General features: G+C 39.8%; 1 protein-coding gene across 1 annotated transcript; it reads left to right on the top strand.

The window, feature by feature from the left end:
- The first annotated feature begins 10,747 nt into the window (after positions 1-10,747).
- Positions 10,748-17,889, top strand: LOC121860006 (phosphomevalonate kinase-like). The gene is made up of 2 exons (XM_042357019.1): positions 10,748-10,916; positions 17,443-17,889. The coding sequence occupies exons 1-2, from the start codon at positions 10,799-10,801 to the stop codon at positions 17,610-17,612; spliced, it is 288 nt and encodes a 95-aa protein (XP_042212953.1). The 5' UTR covers positions 10,748-10,798; the 3' UTR covers positions 17,613-17,889.
- The last annotated feature ends 1,347 nt before the right edge of the window (positions 17,890-19,236 follow it).

Raw genomic sequence — 19,236 nt, 5'->3', positions numbered from 1 at the left:
AGGTAGTAGGAGACTAGAACTAAACTCGGGGGAGTCAGGAAAATAATAGTTACAGTTTGGGTTGGTGTAGCCCAGTGAGTTTTGTAGAAAGGCATCAGGATCGATGTGAGGGAGTATTGTGTCGACACCATGGGTAAAGGGGGTGTAACACATACGATCTAATTTATCTAAAGGATGTACCCCTCTTCCTCCTCCCCTTCCTCTTCCTCCTTCTTGCCCTCATCCTCCTCCTCTTTCTGTACCCCATTTTCCTCCATTCCTCCTCCTCATCGTTTTCCTCCTCCCCATCTCCTATTCACTCATCACCCTGATTCCTACCGATGAGAAAACAAAGCGAAACAAAGACACTAATTATTCTCTCTCTCTGCTATACACCATGTATATTCTCCCTTCTAATTCTCTCCTCGTTCACTTGTTCTATCTGTATTCATCATGAGAGAGACAGTGACGTGTGAATTAAGGAACAGGGTCTACCTATGTTTCTCATTAATCGGCCTGTCTCTATCTCTCTCTTATCTCTCTTATTTCTCTCTCTTCCAAACTTCTACTTTTCTTTGTCTCTTAATTTCTCTTTTATTTGTTTCTCCCAATCTCTTATATTTCTATTTTTTTCTCTTGCTCTCTCTATCTCTTGATTTCTCTAAATATATGTTTTTTCTCTTTATCTCTAACTCTTTTTTTTATTTCTGTTCCTCTCTTATGTCTATCATATTTCCATTTCTTTCTTTCCCTTCTCTCTCTAACTGTATTTTATTTCTATCATCTCTCCCCCTCTCTTCTTTCTCTCTCATTTTCTGACATTTTCTCTTATTTCTGTCTGTGTCTGTTTATCGTTATCCTCTCTCCCTCTTGCATCCTTCCCTGGTCCTCCAATTACTTCCTCTTATCCTCTACAAGAAATAATATAATTGGGAACCTCTGCCTTTATTCTATTATCCTATTTATTACTGATTTATTCTGTCTCCATTCTTCTTCTTCTTCTTTCTTCTTTCTTCTCTGTGCACAATTTTCTTCTTTAATAACTGTTTCCTTCTGAGTTGACTAGTTAATGGGTTGGGTTGGGTTAGCTCCTACATTATTTTTTTTTGTAGATAAGTAAGAGGTGAGAGAAGATTAGAGGTTAGGGTTGTGTCATGGGTTAGTTACTGTTTGTCGGTACAGGCACTAGACAACCTACCCTGTCCCATATATGGGTGTTTTAAGGGCCTTATTTCATATTCCGCCGACCCTAGTGGCGGATGCTGGTCTAGGGAGGTTTTCTATTGCCTGGCCGTATAGATCGGGGGTGGTAATAATCTTTTTAGATTTGTTAACTTATTGGGAACCATGTATGGTGGTTGTCTTTGTTTGGTAGGAGTCTTTGAAGGAGTTCTTGCTCTGATCGTTCTATCTTTTGCCAGACTCTGCTAGCCAGGGTGTGCAGCTGCTGGTTGATGGGTTTCATTCTCAGGTCTCTTTGTATCTCGGCTGTGGTTCTGGTGAAGGGGTATCTTTCACCTGTGACGAATCTCAGGGTTTCATTTTGGACCACCTGTAATTTTAATACTTGAGTGGTGCTCATAGTATGAAGAGGTATTGCTGGGTAAGTTATTATCAGTATGATAAATGATGTAACCAGGCGGAGTTTTATTTCCTCAGGAAGCGCGTTAAAGCGGTATAGTTTTTTTCAGTTTTCTTCTTGCCTTTTCCTTCCTGGTGTGGACATGATGGGAGTAACCTGTCGTGGATATATGCAGGCCCAGGAGGGTGCCTCTGCTTTTGTATTCTATCTGGGCATTATTGGTTACTAATGGATGGGTTTTCCTTCTGCATAAAGGTATCACTGTGAATTTCGGGAGACTGGTCCTCTGAACCTCCCTACACCACGACCTCCCTACACCACGACCTCCCCACACCACGACCTCCCCACACCACGACCTCCCCACCCCACTACCTCCCCCACCCTACTACCTCCCCCACCCCATCTCCCCACTTTAGGACAATTTCCCTAGACCAGCACCATGACGTCAGCCAAGACTAATATAAAACACAAATAACACTACACCGATAACGCTATCACGGAGGGGGGGGGTAACGCCATCACGGAGGAGGGGGGGGGTAACGCCATCACGGGGAGGGGGGGGAACTACACGCCCCTCTTCCCCTTCTGTATTGTTGATGTGTGTTATATGACCATGTTGATGGCTGGCGAATGTTCACACCAAGTTTTATGTGAGTTAATATTTCGAACATATACGAGGCAGCCATTGTTTAAGGTGTTATGTAGGGGTGGAGGCGGGCTGAGAGAGAGAGAGAGAGAGAGAGAGAGAGAGAGAGAGAGAGAGAGAGAGAATTAGCTCATATCTAAAAAATGTTTGTCATTTTTCTTATTCAATCACAACACCGTAATTTCCTATTTTACTCAAACTAAAAATCACTGGAGTGTGGGAAAAAAATAACAAAATCACAGCTACTTTCCGCCTGTGATCGCTCGACGTGTTTTAATATCCCAGTTTCCACCCACGACCTTTGTAAACACAGAAGAGCAGACCTGGCGGACGTATGATGTTTCTGCCACTTGTGTGTTTATATTATATTAAATGTCGTACACTTTGGTATATATTAATTACAAAAGATGTGGTTATAAGTTCTGAAATACCAACATGGTCAGGATATTGCGTAGCTTTTAACGTGGGTTTTGGTGTCGGGAAAAGTAACGCAATAAGTGGAAATGTGGTTAAGTAGAATTAAGTAAAATAGACTTATAAATGTTTTTCATGTAAAGTGATAGATTATGATTATCAAGTTCCTTAAATACTTAGGTACTTAATAACAAGGATGAGTTGACATAATAAAAAAAAATTTTGCCTAGAATATTTTCCTGGGTAAAGTGTCACCTGACTGGGTAAGGAAGGACCTAACCTAACCTAACCTATCCTATCCTAACCTCTTGGGTAGTATAAAACATCCTTGCGGTATAACATAAAGATTTAAGGCTACATTCAACATCATTCAACATCCAGTAAAGGTTATAACACGTTTGAATTATAATAGTAGACCTTTTGCTATTTAATTTTACCAGGATATACCATTGTGTCAGTGTATAGATTACTCTCGTATGATAATTACATAGAAAGTGTATTTAATCCTCCGATATAATTAGATAGTGTGGCAGTGGTGGAATTACTTAGATCAGCGGTAGAGTTGGGTCTCGTCTTTCAACCTCACGTGTCTGTATGATGGCTAAGTCGTTTTGCTAATAAGTTATTCAGGCGTAAATCACTACTTTTTTCTGCTGATATTTGGTGCTGTATGTCGTTATTGCTTTGAAGATCTTTGGCGTTATGTTATTAGTGTTCTTCAATAACTAGGGTCTTGACGCGCGTAACGAGATTAATAATTACACTGGTTCATCATTCAGTTACTGTTGAGAAATAGATCGCCCTGTACTTACGAATTTATCAGGATATATTAATTGCCTTGTTCATGCTAGTGGTGATTGTAGTGGTGATGATAGTGGTGATGGCGGTGATGATGATAAGAGAGAGAGAGTAATGAGGGTTTAGTTAAAGACTGCCGCCAGATAAACACAACCACCATCCATTTAACTGCCTTAGAGGAATAACATTAATAAGTGATAATTATGACACTATTTCTGTAAGAGCTGATGTTAACAGTGTCATGTGTCATTAAATATTGATCTAAATCATCTTCTGTTGAGATGAGACCAATAATGAACTGTAATTAATAGAAATACTTTATAAGGCAACTTAAATCTAAGTGCTGAGTGTATAAGTAAAAGTTGAGTCTCCCTTTAAATGCCTCGCCGCCCTCGTGTTGTGGTAATCAACGTAAAAGGAATTATATAAAGCGATTCCAGGGGAGAAAGTCAGAGTGGACGAGGGTGAGAGCGGCCCCCCCCCCTCTCAACTGGCTAATGTAAGCAAACAACAGCTGTTAGGGACCCTTCTCTCCTCCGACACATTCTATCTGGCAGTGTTATATTTGGGGTCATTGTTCACGCCGGGACCCCGTGTAATGTTCAACACCATTAATACGTCACATTCAATAATTTGTATTTTTATTCAAATATATATATATATATATATATATATATATATATATATATATATATATATATATATATATATATATATATATATATATATATATTTATATATATATATATATATATATATATATATATATATATTTATAAATCTAATAATGAAAACGTGGATAAGATAAATCTTGATAAAATCACACGGGAAAATGGAAACAACGGAGTACCTTAGCTTTCGTCTTTATTCAAGACATCTTCAGAGGCAACTGGATTACATGGACAGAGAGAGGCTAAAATATACAGGGTGACCTAAAAACATGAGGTCAGGTCATAATGATGACATCCACTAATCCCCACACCAACACACACGTAGAGGAGCTTAAGAGAAGGGTGGTGACGTGACTAGCCAGGTCAGGTCAGAAAAAAGGGACCCACAAAATAACTATCATACATCTAGATCAAAGGTTTTCAAAGCATTTTTAACCTTGGGCCACTGACAAATAAATTTATGTAACATATTATCAGTTTTGAACTGACCATCACTAAGGTTTATTGATTTTAATTCCTTAATCAAACTAGCTTCAACCAGAAGTCTTTCTGTGACAAGATGATTTCAATATCAAGCTTTTTTTTCTTTCGCCAATGGGGGTGATTGGTTATTCGGTCACGAATCTTAACAAGGCACTGCTTTCGATGCAGTTCTGATATTATACTTATGTTGTTTGATTCTGAGCTGCGTGTTTTTTCCTGTCTGACCTACATAATTACAATTACATTTGCTACATGGAATACAATAAACACTTCCATTTACATTCAAACTTGGGCTATTCCTTATTAACATATTGGTAATGGTTGAGTCATGCTTGAAAACAACATTAATATTTAGAAGCTTGAGGGACCGAACTAACGGGACAAGTTCATTACGTAATGAATTTGCCCGTTAGTTCGGTCCCTCAAGCTTCTAATTTTCCCGTGTGATTTTATCAAGATATATATATATATATATATATATATATATATATATATATATATATATATATATATATATATATATATATATATATATATATATATATATATATATATATATTAGTTGTACCCCCACTAACGTGGGGTCATAGAACCTAGAGGGTCCCGTATAAGTGAACTGCTATGAACAATAGAACATATGGGATTAATTCCAATAGAAACCGGCCCGACCCCCAAACTCCACTTTTTGAAGACACATAACTATGTTGTAGTAAAAATAACATCTTAATTTTATGATGGTACATGCACACAATTAATACTTAAGAGAAATAGAGAAATACAGTCGCCAAGTTAATGTCCATTCAAATAATGGACTCAACTCCCTCCCCCTCTCACACTACACTGCCGGCTCTTCCCTCTCTTGAGAAATTTTTGGGGGAAAACCACTAAATTTTAATAAATAATACCTCAAACTAAAGTTAGAATAATACAATTGACATTGCTGGATTCCTTGTAAGACCAGGAATATTTTGAATATAAATGTCATATATTTTGCACAAAAGATAACATAGTTACTCAGAAAATTTTTTTATCTAAAATTTGTATGTCTAATGCAAAATATATGATGTTTATATTCAAAATGATCACCAAATTATAAGAATTCCAGCAATGTAAATTATATTCTGGCCGGGTAATTTGTATGAATTTTATGAGCTAAAACAAATATCTTCAGTTAATAAAAAAATAATAATCTTCACAACACTATCTGTCAATCAAAGTACCCCACCTTGCCTCCCCCCCTCTTCCAACCGCGCGGTCAGTCCCAACCCTCCCCCCCACCCCCCACCAATCATCCCTTCAAGAGAAGAGTGGGTGAAAAATTTAGATTTTAACATTTTGTATTAAATAATACCTCAGATTAAAGTTAGGATAATATAATTGACATTGCTGGATTCCTTGTAAGACCAGGAATATTTTGAATATAAACGTCATATATTTTGCACGAAAGATAACATACTTACTCAGATTAAACATTTTATCTAAAAATTTTATGTCTAATGCAAAATATATGATGTTTATATTCAAAATGATCATCAAATTATAAGAATTCCAGCAATGTAAATTATATTCTGACCGGGTAATTTGTATGAATTTTATGAGCTAAAACAAATATCTTCAGTTAATAAAAATAAAAAAAATATTCTTCACGGGTAACAGATGGTCGGTCGGTCGGTCCCTCCCTCCCCCCCACCCCCCACCAACCGTCCCAAGGAGATGTGTGGGAAAACCAGAATACTTAACTTTTTTGTAATAAATAATACCTCAAACTAAAGTTAGGATAATATAATTGACATTGCTGGATTCCTTGTAAGACCAGGAATATTTTGAATATAAATGTTATATATTTTGCACAAAAGATAACATAGTTACCCAGAGAAAAAATGTTATCTAAAATTTGTATGTCTAATGCAAAATATATGATGTTTATATTCAAAATGATCACCAAATTATAAGAATTCCAGCAATGTAAATTATATTCTGGCCGGGTAATTTGTATGAATTTTATGAGCTAAAACAGGCAGTCAGGCAGGGTGGAGGGTGGGGCAAATCTAAAAATAGCGTCTCGAGCCGGACACTCACCGCGTATATGATGAAAAAATCCTTGTTAAGTGAAAGTTCAGCTCTGGCGAGGCACCGCGTATATGATAAAACGCGTTAAGTGAAACCGCGTTAGGCGGGGTAATACTGTATGTATATATATATATATATATATATATATATATATATATATATATATATATATATATATATATATATATATATATATATATAAATCTTGATAAAATCACACGGGAAAATGGAAACAACGGAGTACCTTAGCTTTCGTCTTTATTCAAGACATCTTCAGAGGCAACTGGATTACATGGACAGAGAGAGGCTTAAATATACAGGGTGACCTAAAAACATGAGGTCAGGTCATAATGATGACATCCACTAATCCCCACACCAACACACACGTAGAGGAGCTTAAGAGAAGGGTGGTGACGTGACTAGCCAGGTCAGGTCAGAAAAAAGGGACCCACAAAATAACTATCATACATCTAGATCAAAGGTTTTCAAAGCATTTTTAACCTTGGGCCACTGACAAATAAATTTATGTAACATATTATCAGTTTTGAACTGACCATCACTAAGGTTTATTGATTTTAATTCCTTAATCAAACTAGCTTCAACCAGAAGTCTTTCTGTGACACAAGATGATTTGAATACTTCTAAGCTTTTTTCCCAAGCAATGGGGTGATTATTATTCCTAACATGAACGAACAAGGCACTGCTTTCAGATGCAGTTCTGATATTATACTTATGTTGTTTGATTCTGAGCTGCAGTGTTTTTCCTGTCTGACCTACATAATTACAATTACATTTGCTACATGGAATACAATAAACACTTCCATTTACATTCAAACTTGGGCTATTCCTTATTAACATATTGGTAATGGTTGAGTCATACTTGAAAACAACATTAATATTTAGAAGCTTGAGGGACCGAACTAACGGGACAAATTCATTACGTAATGAATTTGTCCCGTTAGTTTCTATTTAATTTATGATATTACCCTTATTATCAGCAATTTACATTATCTCTCACACCGGCCTATTGCATACTCCCTATCTTCTTATGTTCTTTTAGAATTTGGCATAATATATGTAAATAATTCTTTGTAGATATATAAGCTGTAATTCCCCAGTTACCAATCAAAACTATCAGCAGGCCTTAGCATTTTAATATGGTGACTGTGTTTTAATTATATGGTGTACTTAGTAAAGCATTGGAGAATCTATCCAGTAGTAAAAAGGGTAAGAATAGCAACTGGCTAGCGGCGTCAACCTCTCGTCAGGGGTACTCGAAGAAATGGCACAATTTTCATACTAGGAAAAAATGGCACAACAAATTTCACTTCGAATTCACGAACCACAAACGAACTTAGGAGCTAAAGTGCTAACGAGCCAGTGTTTGAAGCTATGCAGCGTGTTCGAGTTAATGATGATGTTTGGTAACTTGCTATATCACCTTTGTTTAACCCTTAATTCCATTTATACACCTCGATCATATCTCGTGTTTTAGTTTGATACATTTAAAAGAATGTTCATTATTCCTCTTTGCTTTTCTTAACTCGGTCTTAACCCTCATAACAATCTCGGAGGTAAACTTCACCACGATTTATTCTCCCTATAACCTCCTTTTGTCCAATAATATTCTTTAAATAATTGTTTATCCTTTTAGGGTCATTGTTGTTTGATCTGAGTTTTCTATATGTTATGTTCTGCCTTTGTGCATTAAGTAACTCATTATTTAAATTGTTGTGGAACTCGTCAATCTCATATCTCGTGATCAGGTCATCTTCAACCGTCATATTTGGTGAAGTTAGAACATAAGAACACAAGAAAATATGGAGTCTGCAATAGGCCAGCTGGCCTGTGCATGGCAGCTCCTGTCGAGAGTTACTACCACTCTCTATCATCCATGAATCTATCTAGCCTCCTTTTGAAACTTTCCAGAGTTCCCGCACTTACTACAAAGTTGGTAAGCTTGTTCCACTCGTCCACCACCCTATTTGTGAACCAGTTTCTTCCTATCTCCCTCCTAAACCTAAACTTATCCAACTTGAATCCGTTGCTCCGAGTCCTATCCTGCTCGGATATTATAAGAACTTTATCTATATCCCCTTTATTGATTCCTTTCACCCACTTAAATACTTCTATCATATCTCCCCGCACTCTTTGTCTTTCTAGGGAATGCAAGTTAAGTTTCTTTAACCTATCCTGATATGGAAGGTTTCTAAGTCCGGAATTATTTTTGTCATTCTTCGCTGCACCGACTCTAGTGAATTTATATCCATTCTATAATAGGGGCACCAGAACTGAACCGCATAATCGAGGTGCGGCCTGACTAAGCGCAAGATATAGTTGCAATAAGACCTCTGCACTCTTGTTACTTACACTTCTAGATATAAAACCCAATACTCTGTTTGCCTTATTTCAAACATTAACGCACTGTTTTCTAGGCCGTAGGTCCGGGCTTACAAGTACCCCTAGGTCTCTTTCACAAGTCGACTTCTCTAGGTTGATGTTGTTATGGCTGTATACATTGACAGTATTTGTTCTTCCAATATTAAGTACACTGTACTTGCTGGTGTTGAATTTCATTTGCCATTTAATGACCACTCCTGCAGTTTATTTAAATCCTCCGGTAGTGCATTTGCATCCTTCCCTGAATTAATCTGCCGCCCTATTTTGGTGTCATCCGCAAACTTACTTATGTCACTGCTGATCCCAGTATCTAGATCGTTTATGTAGATTATGAACAAGAGTGGGCCTAGTACTGACCCCTGGGGAGCCCCACTGGTTACACGACCCCACTCAGATTTAACACCATCTCCGCTGACCCTCTGCGTTCTATCGGTGAGCCATGATTTTATCCAATTTAAAACTCTCCCCTCGATACCATGAGCCTTAACTTTTCTCAGAAGCCTCTGATGAGGTACTCTGCGTGTGTCAAGAGCCCACCAGGGCACAGGTCAAACGACCCACAATGGAGCCTAGGGGGCGAAAAAAAAACATATTAAAAATAGAGAAGAAAAAGGTTATACTGTGTTAATCTACACCACGAAGATGCCGGAAAACCAGCTTTTTAAAGTTAGACATTGTATGAGTATGGAAACACAGAAGAAGACAGAGCATTCCACAGTTTGGCTGTGTGAGGAAAGAAGGATGTACTATAACGGGTTATTATAGTGTGACCGATTCTCACACAGAAACAGTGGGCACCCCGGGCAAGACGAGTGTTACTAGCCCACGGCCTTACCGGCAGTACACAGGATGCCAAATCTACCTGTATAAGACAGAGAGTGAAGCAACATTGCAGTGAAGAGAAAGGGAAGAGAGATTATCAACTAAAGGAGGAGAGTTAATAAGACGAAATGCCTTTGATTCCACCCTATCTAACAGTTGGACAGAAGAAGAACCACCCCAGATATGAGAGCAGTACTCCAGGTTAGGACGATTGAATCCATTATATACTTGAAGCAATTGCTCAGGAGTGAAATAAACTACGGCATCTGTACAGCATTTCCAGCTTTTAGGAGGCAACTTTAGCAACGTTGTGGATGTGTAGTAAATATAAATAAATGAGCACGGGAGGGGGGGTTGGCAGGAACCACAAACATTCCCTTTAGATTGAGGTTGAGGTGTGAAGTGTAACAGAGTTTGTTCAGAATAAACTTTTCTTTTAACGTAAAGCAAAATGAGGTAAAGTATAGTACTGTAGTGACTACAGTTTCCACTAATGGCTGACCTGGACTACTGCCCTAGTTTTACCTTTATAAAACAAATATCTAAAACTGCACCAAGTTTTCCTTTAGGGTCCATTCTAACATGTCCACTGATGATTACAATAACCCCAGAATAAACAGACATATGCTCAGGTTGGATTGGTAATACAGAGAGAGGAGAGCATTAGCTCTGAGGGTGCAAGAAGGGTACAGTACAAGGTAAAGCTCAGAAGTGGGAAATATAGGAGGAGGTTGACAGCAGGTGGGCTATCCACCTTGCGGAGACGAGGTTTTGGTTGCTGCTGCTGCTCTTCGTAATATGAGTTAAATTTTGGGGTTGGGTTGGTTGGTGATACAGAGAGAAGAGCGATACTTGTTGTTGCATCATCTTTTATAACTGACTCTTACTCTCTATTTCTCAGGTGCCAACTACCCAATTTGGATTGTTAGTGACATGAGGAGGCAAAGTGATTTATCATGGTTCAAACAACACTATGGAGAGTGCCTTTACACTGTGCGTATTACTGCCTCTGAAGAAGTGAGGAAGCAGAGGGGTTGGGTGTTCACTCCAGGTAAGTACAGTACAATGCTCTATTCGTTTTCATGTGCACAAACAAAATGTTTTGACGTGCAGTCCGGCTTACATCAACGAAAAAAAAAGGTAAAATATGAAAAAATTCCAGAGCAAAGTTGTTGCCTATGGCTGCATCTGGCCAGAGTTTTATGACAATATTCGTAATATTTATGCAGTTATTTATGGTTTCCCCTCTTCCTACCGCCCCAACCTTCCTTGGGTTGACATATGAATGATCGTGGTAAAATATTTTACCAGAAAATTTGGAATAAATAGCACAAAAAAGACTTTAGAAATTCATTTCAGGCAACATGTGGCAAGTATAGGGGAATGGTAGTCACCGGTAGAAGGCTAGAAGCACGTATCATCAGTATGGCTTGGACCTTGGCAAGGGGAGGTGTGCACTCCGCTGCACCGCACATCTTACCTCCTTTTTACTCCATACTGTCTTTTAAAATGTTCTGTAACTTAACATTGAAGGTATTAAATAAAAGACAAAATGTGATACATAATTTGTATAATGATAAGAACATCTCTGGTAAAATGAAGGAAACCGAATAACTCCTGGTTTCCTCATAAATTACTGACAAAAGAATTATATTAAGATACTGTACAAATTTATGCTTGGTGAATAGCCGGGGAGAGGAAGGAGGTGGGGAGGGAGCACCACCTCCAGCTGGGCAGCCAGCCAATCCTTTATAGCAACAGTAAGCAATTCATCATAATTCCCTTATTTTTGTTCAATCCAGAATGCGACGCCTACCTTATACCTAGGTATGTTAATGCCTAGATCAACGTTCTGAATTCTCTCCCCGTATGCCCTTATTTTGTCGTTCTTGTTCCTCCTGTGTGCAGCATCGAGAGTTAAGTCATGGTGACATGCGGCCATGGGATCAAAAATCCTGATCTCGAAGAAGGCTCGCTGTCCCCGTGTCCAGAATCCTCGAGCACTGGCGTCAACACGGGCTTCATTGGATGTGTTTGAATTCCTATGTTGGAAATTCTCACCGTCTAATGGAAGGAGGGTCGGTTCTACCCTGACATCATGGCAGATTTCCTTCAACATATTTGCTGTGAGATCCCTTACTTCGTCATGCCTCATGCATATGAAGTCCCCTTTCTTGCACACCATGGCATTATCGACGTCATAGGAAGAGCCACACACGTATTGGGTGGGTAAACCTTCAACTGACCTATCTTACCTTAGAGCAATGGCATCTGTAAATTCTTGTTTATTGAGACTGAAACCATTTGCCCTTATCGGTAACGTAGTTAACCAGTTCGGCTACTTTTTTTTTTCAAATTCTCTGGTACTTGCAACAACAGTTGCTGCAACTTATCACTTTGGCTCCTTCTCCTATTACGCACTCCTCTTTCATTACTTTTAGGAATCGTTGAAAGGTTATTCCTCGTGGGCCAAGCGGAATTTTATAAAAAGAAAGACCGCTGTCCTGACTAACTCTTCTTCTAGTTAATCCTTCTGGTCATTAACCAAAATATCTGTAATAATTTCTATACTCCCTCTCTTCCTCCTCTCTTCCTACCTGATAACTCTATAGCCAACTCTCCCCCTGATAAAGCCAATCTTTTTGGCACCTTATTCTCCTCTAACTCCACCTTAGACGATTCCCACTTTATCCCTCCTACCCCTGCTCCTCCTACTGAACCTTTGCACTTTCCTATAATCTCCACTCTCAGGGTTGCCGGTGTGTTATCCAGGTTGGATATGAGTAAGGCGCATGGACTGGATGGAATACCCTCTCGTGTTCTGAGGAAGTGTGCTGAAATTCTAGCCCCTGTGCTTGCTCGCCTCTTTCACCCTTGCCTCAAAACCCAAACTTCTCCTTCTTCTTGGAAGCATGCCTCGGTTCAGCCCATCCCGAAGAAGGGTCACCATTCTAATCCCTTTAACTATTGCCCCATTGCCCTAACTTCATCCCTCTCTTAAGATTTTCAAAACTACAGTAAAACCTCGCTAAGGCGGACTAATTGGGGGGAAGAGGTGTCCGGATAAGAGGTTATCCACCTTAGAGCAAATTTTAAAAAATATCAATACAGTCAACCCTCACATTACGCGGTCCCGCATTCCGCGGTTCACCGTTAACGCGGTGGCCTGCCGGAACCTAACATGCTCACATTCCGCGGTGCGTGTACCCCATTACGCGGAGAGCGGCTGGCAAGCCGCGCCATTTTTGGATCCAAACCTCCCGCCATCCGCCATGTTGTGTAAGAGGCGCGAAAATGGTGCGCACAAGGTCGCCCAGTCATCAAAACATTACCAGTTCTTCACCCGCCACCCACTACAGCCGGCCCAAGTCAGTGATAGTGATAATTATAGTGAGGATATGGACTTATATGAACTTTTGGGGGTTTGACAAAGAGGCCCTGCAAGCCTCTGTGGTGGATAGTGATACAATTGATACAAGTGATACAGGTGAGGGCCAATAATCTGCCCTCTGCCTCGGAACCAACCGCCCATCCCCGTGTGCCCAGCCATCTTTTCTACTAATGTAAGTGTTAAAAAACCTAATATTATTGATATTTCTCTTAATTATTAATTGTGTGTGCATGCCATCATAAAGTTAAGATAATATTTTTACTACAACATAGTTGTGTGTCGTCAAAAAGTGGAGTTTGGGGGTCGGCCTGGACTCTATTTCAATTAATCCCATATGTTATGTTATTCACTTTACGCGTTCCTCACTTTCCGCGGTACCCTCCGGGTTACATTAACCGCGTAAAGTGAGGGTTGACTGTAATGCCATTTTAAACGAAAAACGAGTACAACACCAATGTGTCCAAGTTTTATGAAAGAAATACTGTACATGTTTTTTTTTTTCAAAATTGATTTTAAAATGTCGTCTTCATAAAGTACTGTATACACTTAATTTTAATCCAGTGTGTATTTTCCTCCTGTAGCCATAGTTTTCTTAAAATAATATAAAGTACTGTATACAGTACCAGGAAATGTGAGGAATAAATAAAAATAATACCAACAAAAAATAATGTTTCACCAAATCAGTAAATGAAAGCCATATGAAAGTTTAACCCCGCCGCCATTTACAAATTACAGGTTTAGAATCCTGTGGGGAACGTTAAGTTTGGGTTCACACTCAGGATGGGATGGAGAAAGGAAATTCACAATGTGCTCTCTGTATACATATTATATTGGATGTACAATGCAGATTGGTGCTGGGAAATGGCAGCGTGGTTACAAGGGTCATGTAGAGAGAGCTGGTTGGTGAGGATGCTCAGAGGAGGACCAGCTTGTGGGTTGCCATGCTCGCCAGCGGGAGCGAGGGCCGCCAGGCAGCGGCGGAGGAGGTGGTGTTGCTTGCTGCGGCTGTAGCTAGAAGAAGAGAGAGGTCACCACGAGGTCAGGTCTTAAATAGCGGAGGTAGGCGTGGCTTAGTAGTTGACCTCCGTCGTGTAAGGCAGCGCTGGTTGACCTAGACCACGAGGCATACACTGGGGAATTCGCGTGGTCGGCTACTCAGCGACAAACAGCGTTTGTAGGGGAGGAATCCACTACAATCCCTTATCCAAAATCCTTGGGGCCAGATCCATTTCGGATTTCGGAATTTTTCGGATTTCAGATTGGTTAAGTTAGGTTACGTTACGTTTTTTTTTTTTTTACAGGGATCAGACCACCCAGGCACAGGTCACTGACCCATATTGGGGCCTGGGGGCTGAAATATAATAATAATAATAATAATTCACAGGTCTAGGTCGTGTTTCTCACTTTTGATCTTTTTTCATTCATGTACAGTCAACCCTCGCTTTACGCGGTCCCACATTCCACGTTTCCACGTTTACGCGGTACCCTGCCGAAACCGTTATAATGTGACAAATCTCACAAGAAGAAGATTACATATAAGTAGGAGAAGTATAGAGAGTAGGAATGTAAAGATAGGAAACTTGGTAGCGTGGCCGGGATGTTATTTACTCAGCGTCAATATGCTTATCTTATCTCGTATGTCAATACACATATATTACTTCTTAAAGGGACAACTTGTTAAACACCTCTTCGATACAACTATTTATTAATTCACTCAATGACATGGACACATTAATATCACTGTTATATCGAGGTACTAACACATTATGTTTTACGTTACTCGACACTGACTCTCTGACACACCTGAGTGAATACACTTCCCACAGTAGGTAACTCACCCTAGGACGTTCTGACAAGACTCACGTGTACCCTGACGTAGGCCCAGTGAGTGCTGGCTGGGCTGCCTCCTACGGGAGAATCTGCTTAGCTGGCGATGCCGTGGTCTGGTCGGGAAGTCTCCCTCCCGACCTGGGGAGGGGACGTGCGTGACTCTGCTTAGTGAACCGAGTGACGACCCGAACGGGAGAGAGATGACAGCAACCAGAATGAGAATCAGTATGACCAGAATAAGGCCGAAATCCAGAATGATCGTGGACGGGACTGTTGGGCCTTTATATGGGGTCAGCCCACCTGGCTTTTGACCTCTAACCAATTATCACTAAACTGGTTAGATCTGGATAGCTGTGTGCAGATGTGGTCCTGCGCAGGTGTCTTGGTTAGGTGAGGTTGTAGGTCACCCGGCTCACGTCATTAGCGGCCGAGGTCAAGTCCCTTGGGTCGACCTGAGGTGTGTCAACCCAGAATGTGGTGGTACCACGAGGTCTGTAGTGTACTTGCTGTTATATGTGACATAATTCTGGGCTGTAAGCTTTGGTCTGACAATCAATCATTACACCGGAATGCTCACATTCCACGGTGCATGTACCCCTTAACATTTTTGGATCCAAACCTCCCGCCCTCTCCCGCCATCCGCCATGTTGTGTAAGCGGCGCGAGCAGGGTGCGCACAAGGTCGCCCAGTCATCAAAACATTACCGAGTTCTTCACCCGCCACCCACCACAGCCAGCCCAAGTCAGTGAAAGTGATAATTATAGTGAGGATATGGACTTTGAGGGGTTTGACAAAGAGGCCCTGCAACCCTCTGTGGTGGATAGTGATACAAGTGATACAGGTGAGGGCCAATAATCTGCCCTCTGCCTCGGAACCAACCCCCCATCCCCGTGTGCCCAGCCATCTTTTCTACTAATGTAAGTGTTAAAAAACCTAATATTATTGATATTTCTCTTAATTATTAATTGTGTGTGCATACCATCATAAAATTAAGAAGTTATTTTTACTACAACGTAGGTATTGTGTCTGAAAAAGTGGACTTTGGGGGTCGGCCCGGTCTCTATTTAAATTAATCCCATATGTTATGTTGTTCACTTTACGCGTTTCTCACTTTACGCGGGCCGCCGTGGGTTGAATTAACCGCGTAAAGTGAGGGTTCACTGTATTTTTTTATTATTATTATTATTATTATTATTTTATTATTATTATTGCAGTATTGTTATTATTGTTAATATTTATTTTATTATTATTTATATTATTATTATTATTATTATTATTATCATTATTATTTCATTTTTGTGTATTTTTTATTAAAAAAATTATTTACTATGAATAATTATTTTTATTACTACTATTATTAAAATTATTATTACTATTAGATTTTTGATCCCTAAGCCCCGATGTGGGTCAGTGACCTGTGTCCGGGTGGGCTAAAACCTGTTTAAAAAAATAATAATTTTGCTCCACAAAATTTTTTTCTGGTTTTCAGAGCTTTTCGGTTTTTGGAATTTCGGATTAAGGGTTGTCAACCTGTACTGTACACCCTGTTTCACCAAAGTAACTAACATCAGCTGGCATGCCAATTCCCTAGCAACCACCCCCTCCCCCCTACACTCTCTGACTGTCTTCCCCTCCCTCACTCAGCCAGCTAACTCTTGTGCAAAGAAATGTATATTCCCTTTGTGTTTTTACCCTGAGGACAATTATTATTATTTTTTTTTCACAGTATGTATTTAGGATGGTGTGCGCTTGTGACTGAGTAAAAATAAATTAGGAAAGTTACGTATACCTACCCAAAAATATGAGTTGAAAAACAACCATAACACAGCAGCTTGACCCAGTAGCCTGGTGGTTACAGTGTCGAGTCTAACTTGGCTACAATGTCATGATTAATCACTATTAACCGCTATTATATCAGTAAGCAATAATAATGACAGTAAATCCAGTGAAATATGACAGGGAGGGAGGAGAGGTACAACTACAGACTACACTTTAACTAGCTGTCACTCACTCGCTCCCATTGCCAGGCGTACGATGGAAATACGTATGGGAGATATCTGTATACATATCTTGCAGTCTAATTTGAAAACAGTGACGTTCTCAGTGATAAACAAATTATATAAACCATGTATTTACCTATGATACCATAAGAAACATTGTATCACTACTAGAATGAATTAAATAATATTCCCACAAACAACAATTGATAACTCATTTTTTTTGCACCCAGGTCGATGACCTGTGCCCGGGTGGGCTATTCCCCATAAAAAAAAATTAACTATGGCTTTTTGATGTCCCTAACCCCATCATATAATGGCCAACAACTGTACTAATTAATCGATTAATTTTCCCCTAGGAATTGATGATGCTGAGAGTGAATGTGACCTTGACAACATGACTGATTGGGATCAAGAGGTGGATAACAGCAATGACCCAGGGAAAGTGGATGAATTACTTCACCATCTGACTACGTTGTGTTCTCAAAGATTAAGTAGTGCTACTAGGAGCACTGGCAAGAAGATCTGAGGCCTACTCTACAGGATTTAGTCTCGTGTTAGTAAATAATTTAGTTTTTTACAAAATAGAGTACTGGGAGCCCCTAGCCTCATACAATATACTGAATACATTCCAGGAAACTGCCACTTCAAATTAATCACACTTCTCTCATAAGAAATGCTTGCCAAAACAGAGTTCAGCTTAAGTGAAATTGTATAAAAATAACAACTGTTTAAGTTTAAAATATGGCAGTACATTCCAGACCTTAAACAGTCAGATGCAGTGAAGAACTTTATTTTAATTTATATTTGAGTTGTTTTATTTATCATTATTTATTACTTTGTCTTATCAGGTGGTTAATGTTTGAATACCATGAAATTGTGGTAGATGTACAGTACTGTACTGTATGTCTGGGTCTGAAGCCTTTTTTTTACCCTGGCACAGGTCACTGACTCACATCAGGGCTGGTTGGGGGGTGAATTAAACCATAAATAAATAAAAATAATAATAGTGAGAAACAAATTATATGTTGTGTTGCCAAAGTAAGAGAAACTTGCGAAATGTTTTGGAAGCATCATGTTGGGGTATATTGACCACAAAATATAGAGAAATAAAAATCAACAAAACCTGCACCAACTGAGGCAGGAACACTTCTCAGGTCCTCCTCTTGCACCAACTGAGGCAGGAACACTTCTCAGGTCCTCCTCTTGCACCAACTGAGGCAGGAACACTTCTCAGGTCCTCCTCTTGCACCAACTGAGGCAGGAACACTTCTCAGGTCCTCCTCTTGCACCAACTGAGGCAGGAACACTTCTTAGGTCCTCCTCTTGCACCAACTGAGGCAGGAACACTTCTCAGGTCCTCCTCTTGCACCAACTGAGGCAGGAACACTTCTTAGGTCCTCTTCTTGCACCAACTGAGGCAGGAACACTTCTCAGATCCTCCTCTTGCACCAACTGAGGCAGGAACACTTCTTAGGTCCTCTTCTTGCACCAACTGAGGAACTTTCCAATTGCCTTTTCTTTTATTTTTCTTTAAGCTTTCTGAGAAGTTCCAGGAAATATTTTTCCATTCCGGGCATTGTAATGAATTTCCGAGGATTGCTTCATGCACGTTTTCGGAAAATTCTAATAAAATCTCTCCATTCCAGGTCTGGGAACAAATTTACAGGATATTGCATCATGTTTCTGATGCAGGGATGTCTTAGCCACTACTGTCCTGTGACTGCATGGGATGTCTATGATTGGCTGATGTATCTTGCAGCCTATCTCGTCAAACTCTTGTATTGTCTGCTGCCACTGTACACGGTTGTTTAATAACTCACTGCTGTTTTCACATACCTGGCACATGGGGACGCATTGGAACAAGATACATTTCTTGGAATGCCCAGAAAATTTATTCCCAGACCCAGAAATGAAAATGTGTTGAGATTTTCCAGAATTTTTCTTGGAATTTTAAGAAAATGCACCTGATTTTCAACCTCAGAATATGTTCCCAAACCCAGAATTTAGAGGATTTCTGGAAAATTCTGAGCAAATGTCAATTCAGGCTATTGGAGAGTTCCAGTTAAGAGGGCTTCCAGCTAACGGAGATATTAGCAGGTGGTATCTCCGTTAGCCAGAACAAGTGGTGCAGAACACTTCCAGGACGACTC

Source organism: Homarus americanus, unplaced genomic scaffold, assembly GCF_018991925.1.
Source record: "Homarus americanus isolate GMGI-L3 unplaced genomic scaffold, GMGI_Hamer_2.0 scaffold824, whole genome shotgun sequence".
Taxonomy (NCBI): Eukaryota; Metazoa; Arthropoda; class Malacostraca; order Decapoda; family Nephropidae; genus Homarus; species Homarus americanus.
This window is presented reverse-complemented; position numbering and strand designations above follow the sequence as displayed.